Source organism: Ceratotherium simum, chromosome 14, assembly GCF_057802395.1.
Source record: "Ceratotherium simum simum isolate JZ-2026a chromosome 14, ASM5780239v1, whole genome shotgun sequence".
Taxonomy (NCBI): Eukaryota; Metazoa; Chordata; class Mammalia; order Perissodactyla; family Rhinocerotidae; genus Ceratotherium; species Ceratotherium simum.
Window position 1 is genome coordinate 7,289,243 of NC_141913.1, and position 25,240 is coordinate 7,314,482.

Here is a 25,240-nt window from a genome sequence, read left to right on the forward strand (position 1 = left end):
GAACCAATCCATGTAGGACTACTAACAGCTCAGACCCTTTGGGAATGAAACTTTGGGTCACCCTACCAGGTAAAAAACCACAACCAGCTGAGGTACTTACTAAAGGCAAAGGGAATATGGAATGGGTATTGGAAGACGGCAGTTATAAATACCAGGAATGACCATATGACCAGTTGCAGAAATGAGGACTGTAATTGCATGAGTATTTCCTCCTTATTTTGTTTTGAATATTTGTGTGTGTGTGTCTCAGGTATCTTTGTTTTCTTCCCTTTCTGATCTCATTATATAACATAAGATGTATTGCCTTTATATCATAATATTTAAGTATTGTTAACTTTACATCATAGTATTTAAGTTATGGGATATCAAAGGAGAAGACTAAATATCACTCAAGGATTTTGATCCCTTTCTGGGGAAAAGGTTAGTGTTATTTTTGGTTGTACAGGATAGTTGTATCATGTTAGGTGGAATTGTGACCTTGTTATTGTTTTCTTTTAGGGATGAAGATTTAAGGAGATGTGTATGAGTGCTAAGTTGACAAGGGGTGGATTTGTGATGGTTAATTTTATGTGTCAACTTGACTGAGCCATGGGCTGCCCGGATATTTGATCAAACATTATTCTGGGTGTTTCTGTGAAGGTATTTTTGAATGGGATTAACATTTAAATTGGTAGGCTGAGCAAAGCAGATTGCCCTCACTAATGTGGATGGGCCTCATCAAATCAGTTGAAGGCCTGAATAGAACAAAAAGCTGACCTCCTGTGAGTAAGAGACAGAATTTTTCCTGACAGCTTTTGAACTGGGATGTTGGCTTTTTTCCTGCCTTCTGAGTCGAATTGAAATATTGGCTCTTAATGGATCTTGAGCCTGCTGGCCTTTGGACTGGAAATGACACCAGTGGCTCTCCTGGGTCTCCAGTTTGCTGACCCACCCTGCAGATCTGGGACTTATCAGTCTCCATGACTGCATGAACCAATTCCTCATAATAAATCTCTTTGTATGTAAATATATACATCCTATTGGTTCTCTCTGGAGAGCCCTGACTAATACACATTTGGTTAGTCCTGACTGATAACAGATTCAACTACTGCTAGGTTAAATAGTTTGAAACTGCTTCAGAAAGATTAATCTGACATCACTGTATAAAACAAATGGAAATGTAGAGAGGCTGGGGAAAGGAAGACCAGTTTGGCTCTTATAGCCACCTAGGCAACAGGTTCCTCTGGGCTAGAAATATAAGTTAAGGAAATATCAGAATACGTATCATATTTATAGCCTTGGTAATGGATAAAAGCACTTTGCAAGAGATTGTAGAATGCATGAACTCTGAGGAACTTCATCATTTAAATAGTTACAAGAGAAGGCACCTAAGGCAGATTGAGAAGGAGTAGCTGCTGAGTTGAGAGGGAAAATCAGAAGTCCAGAGTGTTTAGAACAGAAGACAATTGTCAGTTGTGTCTGTGGCTGTTGAACAGCCATTTCGGATGAAGACGGCATTGTTCATTAGTTTTGGCTTACAGAGATTGTGATTTTACATGTAGTTTCAGTGGCTTCAAAAGATTAGATGCCAGATTGGAATGGATTAAACAGTGAATGGAAGGAGAGAAAAGAGAGACAGAGCATGAAGACACCCCTTTTGAGAAGTTTTGCTAGAAAAAGGGAGCACAGAAATGGGATTATGGCTGGAGGAGGGTGAAGGGTTCAGGGAGGGTGGGATTGACCTTTGATAGGAAGAGAGATACTTTCTCCACTGTGAAAAGAGGGAAGGGCAAAGTAAGTGTAGATGCTTACCAGATTATACATTTGAAAGTGGGAAAATGAGTGAATTTTCATCTAATGACTTTTATTTCGCAGTAGAGTATGAGGGAGAGTTATCAGCTGAGACCTAGAGAGGCAGAAGGGGCGTTGGAGAGAAAGAAGGTATAAAAATGGCCTTCGTGAAGAAGGGATGGCCCCTGGAGGTAAATTCGTGAGCAGGGTAGGAACAAAGCTTGCTGAGCAGCCCCGGGGTTCTTGCTAAGGTTGGAAGCCATCGTTGGTGTTGGCATCTGCTGTGGTTTTGTGGTTTCTCTTTTTTTATTTCTGCCGCTCTAGAGGAGGAGTAGGGATATAGATGGTTAGAATCTTCCAAGTGTGTAAGACTCTCAATTAAGTGTAATTTCTAAGTGACAATAGTTGCAGTAAGACCCTTTCAGCCTTAAGAAGAATACACTGAACATAATTTAACTTTTTCTTGATATCTAAGATTTTTATTATACTAGCTATGATGCTCTGAGTGTTAAAGTGACTGCTCTAGGTTCAATTTGACAAGTTTTTACTGAGTGCACATCACAATGCCAGACTCTGCTGATATTGCACTGATAGTTAAAATCCCTGTCCTCAGTAGCACCTGCTTGTGGTGATCATGTCAGTGCTGTGAAGGCAGTGTGTACCTTCTGCCAGGGGAAGACAGAACAGGTACCCTCTACAGAACAGATTGGTGGACAGTGGTGGGATGTCAAGGGAGGTTACCAAAAGAGGTGACCAATTAGTCACTTGGCTTGGAACTTAGAAGATCCATTGTCATACAAAACAACTTTGAAAATAGTGGTTAGAGTTCCAGGTCAGACCATAAAAACCAATGAAAATTCATTCAGAGAGAGTGAAAAAAAGAGTATTCTTTAAAAACTAGAAGTTGAGAATTTTTAAGCCTTATATTCACTTTGAAACTTGTGTTGAACAAATACTATTTCATTTGATAAGGTAGATTTAAGATTTTGTGGACATTTTTTTTGAGTGAATGTATGAATCCTTTTAAGGGCTATAGTATGTGAAGATAATGACTCTATTGTATTTAACTCATGTTCAAAACTTATGATTTTTCCTTTTCTTTGATATCATATAAGCAACTTTTTTTTTTAAACACAGCATTGACTATGACTACAAGTAGAATAAAGAAAAGGAAAGATAGATGGGGGTAACTAGATAAACATTGGAAAAGAGTGAGCTAGGGGCTGGGAGGGAGGGCAGATAACATTTATTTAGTAGCTATTATAAGTCAGGTACCGGATTAGGTACTTCCATGCATAGTGAATGCATTTAGTCTTAACAAAATCCCCTGAGATGTAGATATCATTGATATCCATTTTACAGATAAGAAAAATCATGACTAAAATAAATAATGGGCCCTGAGTCAAATTGTTAGTGGTAAAAGTCAGAATTTAATCCTAAATGGTTAGTGGTAAAAGTTAGAATTTAATCCTAAATCATTGACTTCATTGCCTGTGTCAATGGCACCAAAATGGCTAAGGTGAAATATGTGTATTGTAAAATAAAATAAAAGTTTTGTTTATATGAGATTTTTCTGAGCAGAAAAGAAAGGCAATGTTGAGAATAAAGTAGAATTCCCTGTATTGGCCAAAGCCTGGAACATTTGTCAGGATGATATTAGACAGTGATGTATGTCCACTGTTCATAAATCAGATTCATATTTCCCAGGAGGTAATACTGGTGGAGGTGGGGTGCTAGAGAGGATTATCTATGCACTACATTGCAAGTTCACAGTTTGTAAAAGTCTTTCATTTATTTGCACCACATGAGAGATACTTGTTTCTAATAATTGAGTAGAACTCAGTGAGCAGTGTGTATATGGATATGAATATATTTTTTGTTTAAACTTAAGTTAGCTGCTACCAATAACTGAGTTTTTAGTCTCTCAGATCTTTGGTATGTCTATGAAATCCCTAATTAGATAAACATTGGCATAAGAGTTCTGAAAGGATATGTTCTTTGATAACTCTGTCTGTTCTCAAAAATGTCTTTTGGAAATGTGGAAAATCAACCTGGTTAGTATTTTATATAAATGGAGAATATAGATTTTTAGCATACAGTATAAATCTAAGGAAACATAAAAAGAGTTTGTACTTGTGTTATATACTGGTTTGAAGAATCACAGAAAAATTTTCATAGGAGATTTTTTTTTTTAATGCATAGATGAAACTTTTAAATATCTCTTCAAATCTAACTTGTCACGTTTCTGAAATGGAATAGAATAGACCTAGCTTAAATATCATACTAAATATTTTATGCCTTGCAGTTCTGTAAAACTGTTTAGTCATATCCATTGACCACTTTCTTTAATGTTTCTAGGTTATTGAGTCTTTGGGAATTATTATCTATAAAGCACTGGACTATGGTTTGAAGGAGAATGAAGAAAGGGAATTAAGCCCTCCCTTGGAACAGCTCATCGATCGCATGGCCAACACGGTAGAAGCTGATGGTAGCAATGATGAGGGCTATGAGGCTGTGGATGAAGGCCTAGAAGATGAAGAAGATGAAAAGAGAAAAGTCTCAGCTATCCGATCATATAGAGATGTCATGAAGGTAAGGCAGCAGTTTATATAGTACTTATTTCTTTCAAGAGTTATTTCACTTAAAAAAACTGAATGGTGATTCAGTATTTCACAGTAGTTCTTAGACTTTCAGTTATAAGTGAAATGAATAAGGAAGTAAAATACTCTTGATTCTGTGACTTGTTCATAGCCTCAACGTGGTCTTTTATGGTTGAGTCATAACTCTCAAAAAACTACTTTTAGATATTGTATGCCCCTTATCATGACATATTGTACACCAACTTGCCTGGGTATTATGTCTCCAGTTGACTCCTGTTTTCTTGACCTATTCAGTGGTATTTATATGTAAAGAAACAAATTCTGTAGCTTGAATTGAATTTTTCTCCTTAGTTAATTTTTCCTGTGTACTTGAAGGCCATAATTTCTACAATACTGAATGCACAGAGGTTAACATTAAGGCAGATTTGTCAAATTAGTCTTAAAAGAGCATTCTGTTTAGAGTTATTTGTATATGATGTTTACTAGATTTTGTAAGCAGTATTGGCTATATATCACTTATTTTCCAACTTATCATAAAGCATTTCAGAGACGGGAGTAGAGAGGAACTGTGAAAGCAGTGCTTTTCAGGTATATTGCAGCACGCCCTGCTTCCCGCTCCTTCTCAGATAATAAATCTCTCAGGAACTCTGGAATGAGACTGTACAGTTATGATTCTTATGAAATTCAGATATATGCTTTAGTTCTTTTAGTGCTTGTAGTACTTCTCATTTTAAATCAACAGCATATACAACTAAAATCCCTCATGTATGTACAAATTGAAATTTCACATTTTATTATATTTTCTGATGTTAAGGTATATTTTTAAAAATATACGTACATACTTAAAGGCCAAATAAAACTTTCTGCATACCACAAATGACCTACTTGTTCCATTATAGACCAGTGATAAATAGTGATAAAAACTGAAGAGTAAAAGGTTTTCCGTTAAGAAACAAAACTACTCTGCCTCTAAAACTGAGCTAACTTTTTTGGTAGTGAGTGTGTGTGTCGGGGGTGAACAAGGAGTGGTGAAGGAGGAAGGGAACCACCCAACCAACTGTATCAATTAAATTAACTCTGGCAACAATAGAATGATAGATGTCATAGCCAGACTGCTCTCTTATACTATAGATTTGGAAGATGAGGGCTAGAGATGCATTGGAATCTTACACTTCTTATTTCAGTGATGTTAAATATGTTAACTTATAAAAAATTCTTGGACATTCAGTAATTTGAACTGATAACTTTTATTTTGTTTATTATTTTTTAATTTGAGCTACTGTGTCTACCCTCCTACCTATCTTATTGCTATCATAATATGAAAAATAAAGAGTTAAAAGGTGTTTAGAAAGGCAGGTTTTATAGATTAGAGGAAAACTGTAAGTTTACCAATTCCATTCTTAGGAATTTTGTTGGAGAATATCATATCCTCACCTCTTGTTTCCATGCTAATCAAAACCGATCAATTAAAAATTTCCACATCTATAACAATACGTTCTGAATGTTTCTTTTAGCTAAATGAGAAGAAAAATTATTGCTGAAACATTTGACAAGTAAACTGAAATTTTAAAATATCAAAAAACCCATCGCTCATGGCCATATAATGTGACACATATGAGTTTGTGGTTTGGTTAGTGGGTTGAAATCTTCAGTTAGTAAATTGACTCCTTATTTACTTTCTTGGAAGAGAAGACAAGAATTAACTGAAGAAATATAACTACTTTCTTCTTGTTGGAAGTGGAAATGTAAAACTAAGTTTGAATAATATAAATAATAGAATATTTAGGAACTTGGAGACAATTTGTTTTCAGTTCTTAGAAAGACATCATTAGTGTGTAACTTTTTCCCTGAATAGTCATTTATTCCTACTAATCTTTTAATTTGGTATGTTTTAATATTGTGTGTTATAGATGAAAAGTGCTTTCACACTCATTGTTATCTGACCCTTCTCATGATACCGTGAGGTATATTGGAGAGGCATTTTTATACTCATTTTACAAATGAAAGAACTAAGACTCAGAGAGTTATGTAACTTATCCAGCTTCACGAAAGTGAATAAGTGAGAGGAAGAGTAGATGGTGGTTAGATTCAGAGGCTTATGATCATGTAGGACTTAGATTGAAACCCCGATTTTGCCATTTTTGTACCAACTGTGTTACCCTGGATTATGTAATCCTGTGATCCTTATTCTTATGTAAAGTGAGAATAATAATACTTACCTGATTTTTGGGGGCAGATTAAATTAGATACCATAATTAGTATAAAGTATCTAGTGTAGTCTTGTCATAAATAAAAATTTAATAGCATTTACTATATGCCAGGCATTTTTCTGCTGGTAGTAGACAACATGCAAATGGTCCCTATCTTTTTTTTTTTTTGTGAGGAGATCAGCCTTGTGCTAACATCCGCCAATCCTTCTCTTTTTTGGCTGAGGAAGACTGGCCCTGGGCTAACATCTGTGCCCATCTTACTCCACTTTATATGGGACACCGCCACAGCATGGCTTGCCAAGCAGTGCGTGCCTGGGATCCGAACCAGCAAACCATGGGCCCCCTCAGCGGGTGCGAGCACTTAACTGCTTGCGCCACCAGGCCAGCCCCGAAATGGTCCCTATCTTTATAGCTCTTAGTTGTAATGGAGAAAAACAGAATATAAACAAGGAATGCATAAACACACACACATAATTTTTTCGAAGCATTCCAGGGCTTTTTGCCACTGCATATAGATCAGAATAAATTGCAGGCACAAATTTATATCAGAGATAGAACATGTTCTTCCCTTAAATTAAGAATATAACACTAAAATATCTTCTTTTCAGTTTAAGTATTTCTTGAGAAATATATATAACTGGAGGCTTTCAAGAAGTATTAAGATCATACTTAAAAATTATTTTTGTATCTACAATTATATCCTGGAAAAGATTCATTCAATTAACATTAGTCAAAAAGAAAAGAGATTGTAGACATGAAGTAAACTGTGGTGATGAAGAGTAAAGTATGTAGGAAAGGAATATTGAAGAGACAAGGTTAAGGATGATGGAACAGTAAGACGTGAGACAGTGAATAGAAAGGAAGAGTAAAAGAAGTGGTGTAAGATCTAGAAAGTCTTTGAGAAATGACTAAAATTAATATGAGAATAGTTCATGAACGAAGTTCTTCGTTTGAGACTAATGTAAAAGTCTTAGCTTATTCATGCATTCATTTACATTTCAAATATTCAGTAAGCAGTTAGTCTGACTTCTTTGTGCTGAGTGTTCTATCAGGCACTTAGGTTGCTGAGATGAACTTAACTGGGGTTAAATGAACCCCAGTGAGATACATATTATAGACCTGGTATGTACGACCATACTAGCCCATACACTACCTTTGTGCAAATTAGCAATAAGCTTTCTTTCTTTAAGATACTTTACTTCCATCTGTAAGAAAATTGTTGTAATAAATATAAATTTGCAATGTCTGTGATGTGGAGGATGTTCTTCTAGGTGTAATACCCTCATAAACAGTCTGAACGTATGGAAATGGTGGTCTAACACATGTACATGGGATGCTTGGAGACAACAGAGAGGGGCACTGAACTCAGCCTGGTGGATTCTGGTTCGCTTATACAATCCAATCCCCCTAATAATTGGGGAATGTAAATAAAGAAATATAATTTGCAGCTCTTTTGCAAGCAAGAATTTACTTTTGTTGAAATTTGAAATTACGGTAAATTTTTTCACTCAGTAGTTGATAGCTACAGTGTAAATTTACACAGTTCTTATATAAAATAATTTGACAGTATATTAAAAAGTCTAAAATGGTTCACTATTTATAATAACAAAAGGCTAGAAATATCCCAGATGCCCATTAATAGGGAAATGGTTGAATTAACTATGGTACAGCGAATCAGTGGAGTACTATATAGCTATCAAAAGGATTAAGGATAGATCTCTAGGATATACTGTTTACTTGAAAAAACAAGATAATAGAAAAGTGTATGTAGTATGCTAGCATTTATCTAAGAAATGGTATGGATAAGAATATATATAAAAATATTTGCTTATATTTAAAAAAAAAAAGGAACAATAAACTAAAGGAAAAAAGTTAGCTATAGGTAGAGAAAAAGGAACAGAATGGAAACTAGCACAGGCCTTAAAGCTAATCATCTCTGAATATACTTGATTCTGTAGATTTGATTTAGAAAGAATATAAATATTTTACATAATTATAAAACAAAATTGAATATAGAAATATAATCTCCTTCCAAATCCAAAGCAAATTGAACATAACTGTTATCACATTGGAGACATAACCACATAGAAACACCTAGAAAGCAATTACCACATAGTAGCAATGAACACAGCTACCACTAGATTATGCTCTCTGAATACCACTCCCCACTAGAAGAATTCCAGGATTCCTTAGAGAAACGGCTAATTCCAGATCTGGGAAGGAAATGTATAAAATAGCATGGAACATCTTGTCATACCAGAAAGCAGAGTATCCAAGATTACTAAATTGTATAAAAAGGACTCAGAAGCCAACTCAAAGAGGCTACCACTGGTCAAAGATGGAAGAATTTGATCATCAATAAGAATAATAGCTGTGCAGGCCAGCCTCGGTGGCCTAGTGGTTAAGTTTGGCATGCTCTGCTTTGGCGGCCAGGGTTCAGTTCCCGGGCACAGACCTACACCACTCATCTCTCAGTGGCCATGCTCTGGTGGCAGCTGACATACAAAATAGAGGAAGATTGGCAACAGATGTTAGCTCAGGGCAAATCTTTCTCAGCAAAAATAAATAAATAAATAATAGCTGTGATGGATTGCACGTCAAATATTCTGAATTCCATGAACATATAAATGATAATTAATAAAACCCTCAGCAACAAACAATCACATAGAGACAGATTGGATTGGTGGTTACCAGAGGGGACGGGGGAAGGGAGCAGGGAGGAGGACAAAAGTGGTGATTAGGCACATGCATGTGGTGATGGATTGTAATTAGTTTTTGGGTGGTGAACATGATGTAACCTACACAGAAATTGAAATGTAATGATGCACACCTGAAAATTTATGTAACGTTATAAACCAATGTTACTGCAATAAAATAAATAAATAAAACCCTTGTTAGTCACCTTTAGAGGTTGTTAGGGAACCAACTTATTATTTTGAAAATTGGCAAATAAGCAGAAAGAATATTCATTCTGCCTTTTCCATACAAACAACGACTCAGGGTAACCAAATAGTTTTGGACAGATTTCTTTTTATAAAAGTATTCCAGGGCCGGCCCTGTGGCTTGGTGGTTAAGTGTGCGCGCTGCGATGCTGGCGGCCCGGGTTCGGATCCCGGGTGTGCATCGAGGCACCACTTCTCTGTCCATCCTGAGGCCGAGTCCCACATACAGCAACTAGAAGGGTGTGCAGCTGTGACATACAACTATCTACTGGGGCTTTGGGGGCAAAAAATAAATAAAATCTTTAAAAAAAAAAAAAAAAAAGTATTCCAAATAATAAGTGAAAAGAGAATGAGAAAGACTGCAAAATGGTAATCTTCTAATTGAAAAGAAATAATATCAGTAATTATTGTGGCATCACAAGAGACCAACAGACTTTATGTGCCTCCTGATGGAAGTTTACACCACCACCTACAAAGCATTCTTGCCAAAAAAAATCAAACTTCAATCTGATTAAGCCTCTAGCTCTAACTAATCCATCTATTTACAGGAAGTCTAGGGAGCATAGAAACATTTGATAACACCATACGGATGCAATCAGCAAAATCCAGCTTGTGGGGATATTCTATAGGACAAATCATGTAATTTCTTCAACAGATAAATTGCAAATTAAAAAAAGGAGGAGGCAGGAGGGAAAACTTAAATAGACTTGATAAATAATAACCAATTACAATATGTGGACCTCATGCGGATCCCAATTAAAAGAAAGAAATTGTAAAACTGTGTGTGTATATTTGAGATAATTAGGAAAATTTGACCTCTTACTCTATAGTTGATGACATTAGGAATTATTATTCATGTTTTTAGATATGATAGCATCACGGTTTTTTTTTTTTAAAAACTCGTATTTTAGACATATGTGCTGAAATATTTACCTGTGAAAATCAGGTATCTTGGATTTGCTATAAAATAATCCTGGAGGGTGAGGCTTGAGTGGGTAAGGATGTAGATAGAACAAGATTGGCCATGAATTGATAATTGTTAAGTAATGGGTACATGGTGATTCATTGTACTGTTCACTTAGTTTTGTATATGTTTGAAATTTTTCATAGAAAAAATTAAAATATGTAGAAGTATCCAGAATAATCTTTTGTCATAGTAATACTATTGTTAGAAATTTTTCAGAGATAATTTTTTTAATTGAGATATAATTGACATTTTATTAGTTTCAGGTGTACAACATCATGATTTGATATATGTATATATTGCAAAGTGATCATCACAATAAGTCTGGTTAACATCCATCGCCACATATAGTTACAATTTTTTTGTCTTGTGATGAGAACTTTTAAGATCCTCTCTCTTAGGAACTTTCAAATATATAATACAGTGTTATTCACTATAGTCACCATGCTGTACATTACAACTCCAGGACTTATTTATTTTATAACCGGAAGTTTGTACCTTTTGACCCCCTTCACTCATTTCGCCCACCCCACCCCCTGCCTCTGGCAACCACCAGTCTGTTCTCTGTACAAAGAGAAAATTTTTAAAAGAAGAAAATGTTGCATAGATACATGAAGATGTGTACTGCATTATTTATGCTATTCTAAAGCTAGAAATAAGTGACTCACAAATGAATAGTATATCAACTAGATGGACTATTATATAGTTTTTAAAATTATAATTATGTGGGTTATGTAGCAATATGGGAAATTTTCATTTTAATAAATGCCAAAAAGACTACCCAAATCTGCATATACTGGCATATGGATAAATAAGAAACTGGTGCTTTGAAATAGTGTGTTAATGGTGTGATTCAGGGTAAACCATTTGGCTTCAGAAATTCCATTCCTCTTGTTTTTTAGTATTTGTATAATAAATAAAAGATTGTAAAATTTTAGCATCGCTGTATTAAGTATGTTATTGCCCATGAATGGCTTTATAAGTTATGTTTTCAGTGTTAATTCATACTTTCAAACAAAATCTGGCATGTTTCTGCAAATATAAGGATATAATTTACAAATAATAAGTCCTGCTCATAAAAAACTATCAGGTTTTTAGTTTACCATGTAATGTCAGAATTTGCATGCTATCTTGAAAACTCCTCAGGGGAAAAACTTAAGAAAAGAATAGTACTATAGAATGTGATTAAAAATAGGAACAAGCTTTCAAACTAGATTAATCCAGTGCAGAGTATGTCTTCGTTTTCAAAATGCACATGTATTACAGCTACAGAATAAGTCTATTATTTTCATTTATGTATAAATTTGGCCTAGGTTTAATAGAGTATATTCAAGGGAAGCCAAACTGTTTGTTTGAGCTTGTAGGTTATTAAATTAAGATCTCTGTTAACATAGGTTAGTTGGGTGTACATTGTTCTTCAGTCAAATTAGAGTGACTCCAAAGAAACTGTAATTCTCTGTACTTCAGAATGTTGTGTTCTCTGCGTTTTGAAATTGCTGGAAACATGCTAATTTTCTCACTGATTTAGGCAAAAAATTTAGTAATTTATTCTGGTAATATGATCCTGAATTTAGTGAACATTACCTTTGTGCAGTTTTTTCTTTTTTTAGTTATTAATTTCTTATGACAAATACACGATTACCAATAGGCAAAATATTTTGATTATAGTTTAAAATAATATTCTACTTAGGTTTTTGCGAATAAAATTCTAAGCTTTGTTTGTGAACTGAATATTTTTTAAAACATTTGAATTTCAGCAGCTGAGAATAAATCATGGGGAAATACTGGAGTCTAGTATTATCAACAAAGCACTGTGATGTCATTAATTCTAAATATCTCAGAAGATATTTTTATTATGCCGTTTTCTCTTTTGTGGTGATAGAATTTACACACATTGCAATATGTGTCACTAAACAAAGGATGACTTGAATTGCTAAAGGCTTTGTAATTTAGAGTTTAAACAAAAACTGTATTCTCAATTGTGTTGAGAGGAAAAGTTTTAGGAAAAACTTTATGGTCTCTTACTGTGTAGTATCTTGACACTAATTAGGGTAAAAGGCCAATGGATAATAAATAGAATTTCTGAGTTACTGGCATACATCTTTGATTTGATATTAAAGATTTTTCTCCTAGTTGGTGCATTGCTTCAAAATACAGATGCTAACTTATTTAACAAAAAAATAAAAGTAAAAATGTTTCAAAATGTTAGCAAGTATTGTAGCCTTTTTCTAATCACATCTATCTAGTTAAGTTTTACTGATAATTTCAAGTTTTGTTGAAAATATATAACAAGGTCCTATGTGTTTAATGAAATTTTTCAGAAATTTTATTAGGATTCTAGCAATATTATTAATGATTCTATACAGGGAATCCAGATAATGGAGTTGTCAGATTGACTTTTAATTGATGTTTAGGGTTCCAAGAGTCGGGATTGAAACTTTAAGGAAAGATCTGGAAAATATATAAAAAGAAACAAATGGAAATTTGAGAACCAAACATAAAATAACGGAAATAAAAGTTTAGGGTGTGAGTTTAATAGACTAGATAGAGCTGAAGAGAGAATGAGTGAAGTGGAATGTCATCAGTAGAGAATACTCAGAATGAATCACAGAGACACGAAAAGAATAAGAAGTACAGAATAGAAGGTAAGATACAAAGGCAGTACATGTAATTCAAGTCCTAAATGGAGAGCAAAGAAGAGAGAGGATGGAAGGAATATTTGAAGACATACTAAGAATTTTCCAAAACTATGAAAACACTGTGCCACAGATTCAAGAAGCCCCACAAACTAAGAGCAAGGTAAATAAAATGAAAAATAATCTAGTTTAATTATCGTTAAACTGCTGAAAACCACAAACAGAAAATCCGAAATCAACTAGAGGAAAACTAGACTGCATCTGACTTCTCAACAGAAATAATGGAAGCTAGAAGACAGAATGGAATGAATGGTATCTTTAAAGTTCTAAAATAGAACCTAAAATTCTTTACCTAGTGAAATATCTGTCAAGATTAAAGGTAAAGTAGATCTTGTTTTCTGACAAAAATAAGAATGGCCTAGAGTAGGAGTTGAGGGGTCATCAGCCTTAGGTGGCATTTAAAGCTATTTAAATCTAAAGTAGAGAAGATCAGCTAAAGTGAGTAGAGAGAAACTCAAAGATCCAAGATTGAACCCTAAACACTCCAACATTTTGGTTTAACTTAAAAATTTTTTCATACAACAAGGGAAGGTAGGTTAAGTAAGAGGTTATGTAGCCCAGTCCTCTCCTTTTAGAAATAAACTGAAACCCAGCAATGTTACATAAATTGTCCAAGATCATATAACTTCATGTTAATAGATATGGGACACAACCTGCTCCTTCTAATTGTGTTCCTCTACCCCCATAGTCTCCTTTTTTTTGGTAACTGTAAAAATGATTTTGTTGCATTCTTACTGTATACCATGCTCTAAGCTTGGGCCTTTTAATAACATTATTTCCTTTAATATAAAAGTAATATACATTCATTCTAGAGTAGAATGTATAAGAACTTGGGCTCTAGAGTTAGACTGCCTGGATTCAGTTCCAATTCTGCTGGCTAGATGTATGACCTTGGATAAATTATTTAGCTGTTTTAAATCTCAATTTTCTAATCTCTGAATTAGGCTATTGTAAGGATTAGGTGTGATGATGCATAGAAACACAAAGAACAAAATAAATATCAAGCAATTCATTGACACTGAAATAACCTCTAGGATTATTTCTCCTCTGTGGGATTATTTCTCCTATGTCTCTGGAGACTTTGTTGAATTTCATTGTTCTTTGTTAATTTTTCAAACATTTTTAAAACTGTGGTAAAATACACATGAAATTTACCGTTTTAACCATTTCAGTGTACAATTTGGTGGCATTAAGTACATTCATGATTATTGTCAACCATCAGCACTGTCTAGTTCCAGAGCTTTTTTATTACCCCAAATGGAAACCCCATATCCATCACTTCCCATTCTTCCTCCTTCAGCCCCTGGCCACCACTAATAAGCTTTCTGTCTCTGTGGTTTTGTGTATTCTGGGTATTTCATATAAATGGAATCATACAGTATGTGACCTTTTGTCTGGCATCTTTCACTTTAGCATAATGTTTTTAAGGTTCATCCATGTTGTAGCATGTGTCAGTACTTTATTCCTCCTCCATTGTATGGATATACAATATTTTGTTTATGCATTCATTAGTTTAGAACATTTGAATTGTTTCCACCTTTTGACTACTATGATAGAGCTAGTATGAACATTCGTGTACAAGTTTTTGTTTGAACACCTACTTTCAGTTCTTTTGGATATATACCTAGGAGTGGAATTGCAGGATCACATGGTAATTCTATGTTTAACTCTTTGAGGAACCACCAAACTGTTTTTCACAGTAGCTGTACCATGTTATATTCCTACCAGCAATTCACAAGGGTCCCAATTTCTCCACATTCTTGCCAACACTTATTTTCCATTTTTTGTTTGTTTTTATAGCCATCCTTGTAGGTGTGAGTGGTATCTCATTGTGGTTTTGATTTGCATTTCCCTAATGAGCAATGACGGTTGAGCATATTTATATGTGAAAATGTCTGTTCAAGTCAATTTTTAATTGGGTTTTTTGTCTTTTTTAAGAGTTCTTTATACATTCTGCATACTTGAGCCTTATCAGATATATGATTTGCAAATATTTTCTCTCCCTTTATGGATTGTCTTTTCCCTCTCTTGATAGTGTCCTTTGATGTACAAAAATTTTTAACTTTAATGAAGTCTAATTTATCCATTTACTTATTGTTGTTGCTTATGCTTTTGATTTCACATGTAAAAAACCATCACCAAGTCCATGACTATTAAAGTTTACCCCTGTGTTTTCTTCTAAGAATTTTATGGTTTTGGCTTTTATATTTAGGTCTCTGATCCATTTTGAGTTAATATTTATATATGGTGTGAGATAGGGGTACAACTTCATTTTTTTGCATGTGGATATCCAGTTTTTCCAGCATTATTTGTTGAAGAAACTATTCTTTCCCTACTTAGTGGTCTGGGCACTTTGTCAAAAATCAGTCAACCATAGATGTTTGGGTTTATTTCTGGACTCTCAGTTCTATTACATTGATCTATATGTCTGTCCTTATACCAGTACCACACTGTTGTGATTTCTGAATTTCGTAGTAAGTTTTGAAATTTGGAAGTGTGAGTCTTCCAACTTTGTTCTTTTCAAAATTGTCTCAGCTATTTGGGGCCCCTTGCAATTCCATATGAATTTTAGGATCAGCTTTTCCATTTCTTCAAAAAAGCCATAGGGATTTAGTTAGGGATTGCATTCAATCTCTAGATCACTTTGTGTAGTATTGCTCTTTTAACAATATTAAGTCTTCCAACCCATGAATACAGGATGTCTTTCCATTTATTTAGGTCATCTTTAGTTTCTTTCAGCAATGTTTTATAGTTTTCAATGTGTAAGTCTTGCACCTCCTTGGTTAAATTTATTCCATAGTGTTTTATTTTCTTGATACTATTGTAAATGGAATTGTTTTCTTAATTTTGTTTTTTTTTTTAATTTTGTTTTCTGATTGTTCATTGGTACTGCATAGAAATACAACTTTTTTGTGTAGATCATCTATCCCACAACTTTGCTGAAATTGCTTATTAGCTCTAATAGTTTCTGTGGATTCCTCTGGATTTTCTATATATAAGATCATGTTATATGCATTTTTAAAAAGACTTTTAGACCTAGTTATCACCTTTATACCACTGTTTTTCAAGTTGCAGGTCACAGCCTATTAATGGGTTGTGAAATCAATCAAATGTGTAAGTTTTGTGGAATTTTTGTGTGTAAAACATATACATGTGCATATGTTTGAGTCCTTATATAAAATATATTTCCTATTGTGAATTACAGTCAAAAAATTTATGACATATTTCACGTGTAATTGGAGTATAAAATTATGGGATTAGTTAGATAAAGGTGAAAGCGCTAGCAGTTCCTTTTCATTTCTTTGGAAATGGTAATTCTATATTGGAAGCTGTTTTCTGTGTACAAAAATAATTGAGCAAAAATATGCTTTCTGTTCATTGGTAGCTCTGTGAATAATAAACTTGCAGGATTTTTGCTTTTAATGCTTCCTGATGAATCAATTCTTAACCTGTTTTTAGCACTGTGGAGAAAGTTTCTTACTAAAATTCAAAATATTTTCTTGAGAATGTATTTTATTAAAGATAGTAATCTACTAAATTACATACGACACTTATTACAAATGGAAATAACAAAAAGCCACATTATGAAGGATATTACAATCTACAAAGATATCTTTTACTCTCCAATAGATAAAAATTATTGTAATATAATAAATGTATATTTTCAGTAATTGTATTAATGTCAAATTTACTGAATATAGTAGAGAATTAAAGGAGAACTTACAGCTTTTTAATGCAAATAAAATACCTTAAAACATAACTATTGTACATGGATACAAAATTATTATTTTATAAAAAGATAAAATTATTCCTGTGCATTAGATTCTTGATAGGATGTCTTTCCAGTCTAATAAATTAAATGGTGGTGTTTTTTCTAAGTTGTTCTGCGTGATGTTAAATTTAAATTGCATCTTTTCCCCACAAGTAGTTTTGTGGGGATTATGGGCTATGTATAGTAAAGGACATTAAGACTGGAGGTATCATCAGTGGGGTCATGTTGCCCCCTGCCCTCTTTCCTCCACTCTCCATCTACTGATGAGGCATCTTCCCAGTGGTCCACATGTCTTCCTGACATTCTTTTTACTACATTACACAATTCAACATGTACTGAAATGAGCCTGGGCTTCAGAATCCAATAGGACTGTGTTGACTTCTCCTTATCCCTCATGTCAACTTTATGACTGTGGACAAGTCATTTGACTGCTCTTAGCCTCAATTTCCTTTGCTATAAAATGAGGATAATTCTGGGTTACATTGAAGAGTAAATGATATTATGCTGTTTGTATGACATGTTAAATATAGTGCCTGGCATGATAAATACTCAATAAATGGTAGCTATTAAAATACCTGAGTTATGATCAGTACTCAATAAGTGGTAGTTCTCTTTCTGCTCCCAACCAAAAGTTTTACGTATATCCTATCATTTTCAAATAGAAGCTACCCACTTCTAGTAAGCTCGTCTGTGCTGTTGGGTATTTCTTAGTGGACCACTTTTTCCGTATAATTTTGTGAACTTTACTGATGGTCTTGTGATGCATCATTAAGCTTTGGATGATGGAAATTGCAGAGTTGCCCTGCTGTCTGATATGAAAGTACACATATACTAGGTGTGTCTGTTTTTAAGGTGCAAAAAACCCACAAATAATAAACAAGCACCATTATTTTATTTTCTTCTGTAGTTATGTGCTGCTCATCTCCCAACTGAATCAGAGGCACCGAATCATTATCAGGCAGTATGTCGTGCACTGTTTGCAGAAACAATGGAGCTGCGTACATTTCTGACTAAAATTAAGAGTGCAAAGGAGGTAAGTACTCCTGCTTCCATATTTATTGGCATTGTGAAAGATAAACCTGAGTTTACAACACTGTCCATCATGTTATTTAAAGTATTTATTACCATCCTTCTGATGAGTGCTGAAAATCATTCAGGAAAGAAGCAAGTTAGGCAAAATTAAATCTATTCTTTAAAATGTAAGTTTGTAAATCCATTTTATAAAACAAAAAGTTTCATAAAGCTTCCTTATAAATTAGAAATAAATAATACTGAATTGGTTTAAAAAATTTCCCATGTGACTTGCTTTTCACCCTCTTTCTGCCACTCTTTTGTCCATTTTAAAACATATTAGTACCTCTTTCAGGAAGGGATAAGGACTCAGGAAGGAGGCTACACATCTGATAATTTAATTATTTTATAGCGGATTTGATTAAATATTTAAAGGAGGAGATGTGAATTAATATTCGGATAATCCAAAATCTCATTTTAGCTATTTTATTTAATTATTAGTTGTCATTGTCTATGAGTTAAAAATGTTGTATGTAGAGTCCAAAGAGAATCATTCTAATTTATTTATATGAATTGCCATATTTTACACTACACAGATGGTTGTGAAGATTCATGAGATCTATATAAAGCAGTACAGCATCTGGCACACAGTAAGAGCTCAGTACATGATAGTTAGTGGGTATCATTTCTTTTATGACTACAGTACAGAGTTTATCTGAAACACTAGTTTAAAACTTAGGATAACACACAGTTTGGGGAGGGACACATGTAGGATGTGTAAGGGAGGAAGGAAAATACTAACCTATATTAACCAAATAAGACTAATTAGCTCTGGTAATAAGTAAGTGACAGATGTCTCAGCCAGATCACCCTTAATAAATCACCTTAAGTAAATCCATTTTATATGTATGAATAAGAGCTCTAAGCATTCCTCTTCAGTCTAGCCAGGATACTTCTTATAGTCTGTCTTTTTATGTTAGACCAGTGAAAAGCTATGTCTGTTTTTTTTAGGATTTTATAGAATTCGACCCAAGAGGAAAATCCTCAATAGGGTGGAAAAGGGTGAACTATATGTTGTTTGAAGAATAATTGTAAATACGTCGTGGACTAGCTTTTCCTTCTGGACAGAACCAGGGGATGTAGGATGTGATTAAAAGCTTCAGAGTAAACATTCGAAAGCATATCCTCAATTAAGATTTAATAAATAGTAGAAAATATTACTTTTTTTAGCTATTTTTTAAAAAATTTTTATTGATGTCCTAATAGTTTATAACATTGTGAGATTCCAGTTGTACGTTATTACTTGTCAGTCACCCTATAAATGTGCCCCTTTACCCCTTGTGCCCACCCCCACTCCTTTCCCCCTGGTAACCACCAAACTGTTCTCTCTGTCTGTGTGTTAGTTTATATTCCACATATGAGAGAGGTCATACAGTGTTTGTCTTTCTCTGCCTGGTTTGTTTCACTTAGCATAATACCCTCCAGGTCCATCCATGTTGTTGCAAATGGGACGATTTTGTCTTTTTTTATGGCTGAGTAGTATTGCATTGTATATTATATACGACATCTTCTTTATCCACTCATCTGTTGATGGACACTTGGGTTGCTTCCACGTCTTGGCTATAGTGAATAATGCTGTAATGAACATAGAGGCGCACAAGCCTCTTTGGATTGCTGATTTCAGATTTGTTGGGTAGATACCCAGAAGTGGGATAGCTGGATCATAAGGTATTTCTACTTTTAATTTTCTGAGGAATCTTCATACTGTTTTCCATAGTGGCTGCGCTAGTTTGCATTCCTGCCAGCAGTGAATGAGGGTTCCCTTTTCTTCACAGTCTCTCCAGCATTTATTTTTTGTCTTGGTGATTATAGCCATTCTCACGGGTGTAAGGTGATATCTTAGTGTAGTTTTGATTTGCATTTCGCTCATGATTAGTGATGTTGAATATCTTTTCATATGCCTGTTGGCCATCTGTATATCTTCCTTGGAAAAATGTCTGTTCATATCCTCTGCCTATTTTTTCATCGGGTTATTTGTTTTTTGTGGTTCAGATGTGTGAGTTCTTCTTTTTTTTTTTTTTTTGTGAGGAAGATCAGCCCTGAGCTAACATCCATGCCAATCCTCCTCTTTTTGCTGAGGAAGACCAGCTCTGAGCTAACATCTATTGCCAATCCTCCTCCTTTTTTCCCCCAAAACCCCAGTAGATAGTTGTATGTCATAGCTGCACATCCTTCTAGTTGCTGTATGTGGGACGCAGCCTCAACATGGCCGGAGAAGCGGTGCATTGGTGCACGCCCGGGATCCGAACCGGGGCCGCCAGTAGCGGAGCGCACGCACTTAACTGCTAAGCCATGGGGCCGGCCCTGAGTTCTTTATGTATTATGGAGATTAACCCCTTGTCGGATATATGGTTTGCAAATATTTTCTTCCAGCTGGTGGGTTGTCTTTTCCTTTTGATCCTGGTTTCGTTTGCCTTGCAGAAGCTCTTTAGTCTGATGAAGTCCCACTTGTTTATTTTTTCTTTTGTTTCCCTTGTCCGAGTAGACATGGAATTCGAGAAGATCTCTTTATGACCAATGACGAATAATGTGCTGCCTACATTTTCTTCCAGGGGTTTTATAGTTTTAGGTGTCACCTTCAGGTCTTTGATCCATTTTGAGTTAATTTTTGTGTATGGCAAAAGAAGATGTTCTACTTTCATTCTTTTGCAAGTGGCTGTCCAGTTTTCCCAGCACCGTTTATTGAAGAGACTTTCCTTTCTCCATTTTACGTTCTTTGCTCCTTTGTCGAAGATTAGATGCCCATAGATGTGAGGTTTTATTTCTGGATTTTCAGTTCTGTTCCATTGATCTGTGTGTTTTTGTACCAGTACCATACTGTTTTGATTACTATCGCTTTGTAGTATGTTTTGCAGTCAGGGATTGTGTTGCCTCCAGCTTTGTTCTTTTTTCTCAGGATTGCTTTAGCTATTCGGGGTCTTTTGTTGCCCCATGTGAATTTTAGGATTCTTTGTTCTATTTCTGTGAAGAATGTCATTGGGATTCTGATTGGGAATGCATTGAATCTGTAGATTGCTTTAGGTAGTATGGACATTTTAACTTTGTTTATCCTTCCAATCTACGTGCATGGGATATCTTTCCATTTCTTCATGTCATCATTGATTTCTTTCAATAATGTATTATAGTTTTCATTGTATAGGCCTTTCACCTCCTTGGTTAAATTTACTCCTAGATATTTTATTCTTTTTGTTGCAATTGTAAATGGGATTGTCTTCTTGAGTTCTCTTTCTGATAGTTCATCATTAGAGTATAGAAATGCAACTGATTTTTGTAAGTTGATTTTATACCCTGGAACTTTGCTGTAGTTGTTGATTATTTCTAATAGTTTTCTGATGGATTCTGTATGGTTTTCTATATATAAAATCATGTCATCTGCAAACAGTGAGAGTTTCACTTCTTCATTGCCTATTTGGATTCCTTTTATTCCTTTTTCTTGCCTAATTGCTCTGGCCAGAAGTTCCAGCACGATGTTGAATAACAATGGCGAGAGTGGGCACCCTTGTCTTGTTCCTGTTCTCAGAGGGATGGCTTTCAGTTTTTCCCCATTGAGTATGATGTTGGCTGTGGGTTTGTCATATATGGCCTTTATCATGTTGAGATACTTCCCTTCTATACCCATTTTGTTGAGAGTTTTTATCATAAATGGATGTTGGATGTTGTCTAATGCTTTCTCTACATCTATTGAGATGATCATGTGGTTTTTATTCCTCGTTTTGTTAATGTGGTGTATCACATTGATTGATTTGTGGATGTTGAACCATCCCTGTGTCCCTGGTATAAATCCCACTTGATCATGGTGTATGATCTTTCTAATGTATTGCTGTATTTGATTTGCCAATATTTTGTTGAGGATTTTTGCATCTATGTTCATCAGCAATATTGGCCTCTAATTCTCCTTCTTTGTATTGTCCTTGTCTGGCTTTGGTATCAGGGTGATGTTGGTCTCGTAGAATGTGTTGGGAAGTGTTCCATCTTTCTCTATTTTTTGAAATAGTTTGAGGAGGATAGGTATTACGTCTTCTTTGAATGTTTGGTATAATTCTCCAGAGAAGCCATCTGGTCCTGGACTTTTATTTTGGGGGAGGTTTTTGATTACTGTTTCAGTGTCTTTACTTGTAGTTGGTCTATTCAGGTTCTCTATTTCTTCTTGATTCAGTTTTGGGAGGTTGTCTGAATCTAAGAATTTTATCCATTTCTTCTAGATTGTTCAATTTGTTGGCATATAGTTTTTCATAGTATTCTCTTATAATCCTTTGTATTTCTCTGGTATCTGTTGTGATTTCTCCTCTTTCATTTCTAATTTTATTTGTGCCTTCTCTCTTTTTTTCTCAGTGAGTCTGGCTAAGGGTTTGTCAATTTTGTTTATCTTCTCAGAGAACCAGCTCTTTGTTTCATTGATCCTTTCTACTGTTTTTTGCTTTCAATTTCGTTTATTTCTGCTCTAATTTTTATTATTTCCCTCCTTCTGCTGACTTTAGGCTTTGTTTGTTCTTCTTTTTCTAATTCTGTTAGGTCTAGCTTAAGATTGCTTATTTGAGATTTTTCTTGTTTGTTAAGGTGGGCCTATATTGCTATGAATTTCCCTCTCAGGACTGCTTTTGCTGCATCCCATATGAGTTGGTATGGTGTATTTTCATTTAGAATATATTACTTTCTAAGGTTGTAATTATCTTCCCCAGCTTGTTAAGATTGAGATTGCCTTCCCCAGAGAAACAAGCATTACTTTTAGGGTGTAAGTACAGTCCTCTGGGGTTAGTAGAGTAAATTAAATGAGCTCTTAAAGTCCTTCTGACACAGACATTCTTAGGAACCATTTCTGAGCTTAAAGAACAGCATTAATAGGTTTTTTCCTACTCTACTCCAGTGAGCTTTAAAAAATTTTTTTGCTCTTAATTAAAATTTTGCTTTGCCAGATATGCAAACACATTCTCAGAAAGAGATTTAAACATTATCAAAGTTTATTTAAGTTAAAATCTCACAAATAAAAAGTAAAAGAATACTAGTGTCTGGAACTATTGGTGGCTCTGTGGCAATGCTGACAGAGACTGTCCAGGCCCTGACCAAGGTTGGGGACCTTAAGGTCGGGGTTCCCACCACATGTCACTCTGTCACCCTCTGGCACCACCCCAAATTTAGGTCTGTATAGACACTAGTTCTGTCCTGTTTTCTCATCTCCTACACTGTTTCCTTATTTTGTTGATCTCTTCTTAACCCTTTCCGTTCTTCTCTCTAGAAACTCTGCTTCATTTTTAAAATGAACTCGTCAGAACCCCCAGGCTCTTCTCAGAAAACTCGTTTCGCCAAGGGTTGTGCTTTCTCTTGCTTCCCTCCTGTGGGAAGCTGCTCTCTCCATGTCTTTATATCTCTGGATGGGGGTGGGTTGATAATATTCTCTCTCTCCTCTACTGCTGCCAAAAAATTATTCTTCATACTTGTACAAAAAGCTTATGCCATCCACTTCTACTATTCTTAAACCCACTGTCACTGTCATCTGCCATCCTCATGAGTGATTTTTTTGATAAAAAGAAACTATAGCTTTGTATCCTTGACTTCCCCTCTACTTCATTCCTCTGCTTATCTCAACACACCTTTGTCCTCCTAATAACTCTCAGTCGTTCCACCTTGGAAATCATGGGCTCTTGTTGCACACTTCCTGACTGTAACCCCTGTCCCTCAGGCTCTTTCTCTCACTGCCACCTGCACTAGTCTTCCAGTCCCTAGACTCCTCCGTTTTCTTCCAGTTATCAGCCCTTCCTGAATCCACTTCCTTTCCTACATGGACTAGGTTCAGTCACTTTACCAGGAGTTTGGGTCCACATGTCCAACCTAGGTTATTATACTAGCCTCCCACTTCTCTCCTCATCACTGTAAATTCTCTCCATCCAGTTCATCTTCCACACTGTCAGCGAATGATTCTTGTAGATCACAGATCTGACCTGGAGAGTCTAGCTCCAGGCCCAAACCTGCATGTGATCTTTCAGGCCTGACCACAGGCTAGCTTTCTCTGGCAGGCTTCGGGGGAAGGCTGTCCTCCCCACACTTGACTTGGTGCACAGCCAGTGTACTGCACTCTGTGATTTTCTGCAGGGATTGCGAGGACTCAGAACTCCCCCACTGGGCTGTCTATGTTCCTGTGTGCATCTGCATTCCTAGCCCAGGCACCTCCACTTGAAGAACCTTGGCTGAGGCACTTTCCTACACTCTGACTCAGAACTTTCCATTCCTAGCCTTCCCTCTCTCCTTCCCACAGGCCCTCAGGTCCATAAAATGACAGGAGCCCTTTGTCTAGTGCTCCTCAGTAGTGAGATTTCCCCCACCTGTACTGCATGTCACCTGACCCTACCCCAGGGCCTTTCTGTGGGGAAAAATGGAACAAGCCGAGCAAAACATCCTTTTGGCCTCTTGTTTGCACTGTTGCAGTAAGTGAATAAAGGCTTGGTTGTTATTTTCAGTTTGGCTCATCCTACCTGACCACCAGACACCTGGCAACAGAGCCATGCTGCTTCCGTGATTAATATGGCTCCCCATCAGCTATAAACTTAAAACTCCATTGTATTTCACACAAGGCCCTTCATGGTATTTCACTGACTTTATTCTCCTTTTCAGCACTACCTTCTTTGCATTTTACACTATCTCATCAAAATTACTTATAGTTTCTGAGTACATCATGCTATTCTATATCTGTGACCCTTGCACATTCTATTCTTTCTGCCTGGAATCTCTTCTCTCTTTGTCTGCTTGGTGAACTCCTATTTATCCATCTAAACCCTACTCACATGTTACCTCCTTTGTGAAATATTAATGACCTCCCTCTACCCCTAACAGAGTTTTATGCCCTCCACTACCTCTATCTCTTATATATCTTTCAATCTTGCACTTCTCATACTCCATGGTAGTTATTTGCTTACATCTTTGTAATTTTTTGTCCACAACTGGACTAGATGCTTCTTGAGATAAATGACTGTGTTTTAAATCATCTTTATATTAACGATTCTTAAGGCAGTATGTGCACATGGGAAGTACTCTAGGAATATTTGTTGAACTGAAATAATTTATACATTGTCTGTGTTTTTCCAGAACTTCAAAGATTTTCTTCTGGTTGAAAGAAGTCAGTTTTGAAAGCACTTCTGACTATTGGAAACATTTTGGCCAAAGTGTCTCTAGTAAATATGAGAACTTTCGTGGGGGTCTAGATGAGTAAGGTCTTTGAGTGCT

The 25,240-nt window shown here is 35.5% G+C and overlaps 1 protein-coding gene across 5 annotated transcripts in view; it reads left to right on the top strand.

Moving 5' to 3' along the window:
• The window catches only part of SPIRE1 (spire type actin nucleation factor 1), a 250,744-nt gene that overhangs the window by 99,865 nt on the left and 125,639 nt on the right, over window positions 1-25,240 (top strand). For all 5 annotated transcript variants that reach the window (XR_015554248.1, XM_087438942.1, XM_087438943.1 and 2 more), the window contains 2 exons: window positions 4,129-4,362; window positions 17,862-17,987. Coding sequence is in view for 4 of the 5 variants with exons in the window: in XM_087438942.1 (XP_087295068.1) it covers window positions 4,129-4,362; window positions 17,862-17,987 (360 nt within the window). In the remaining variant the exon portion in view is untranslated. The remainder of the gene's footprint in view (window positions 1-4,128; window positions 4,363-17,861; window positions 17,988-25,240) is intronic.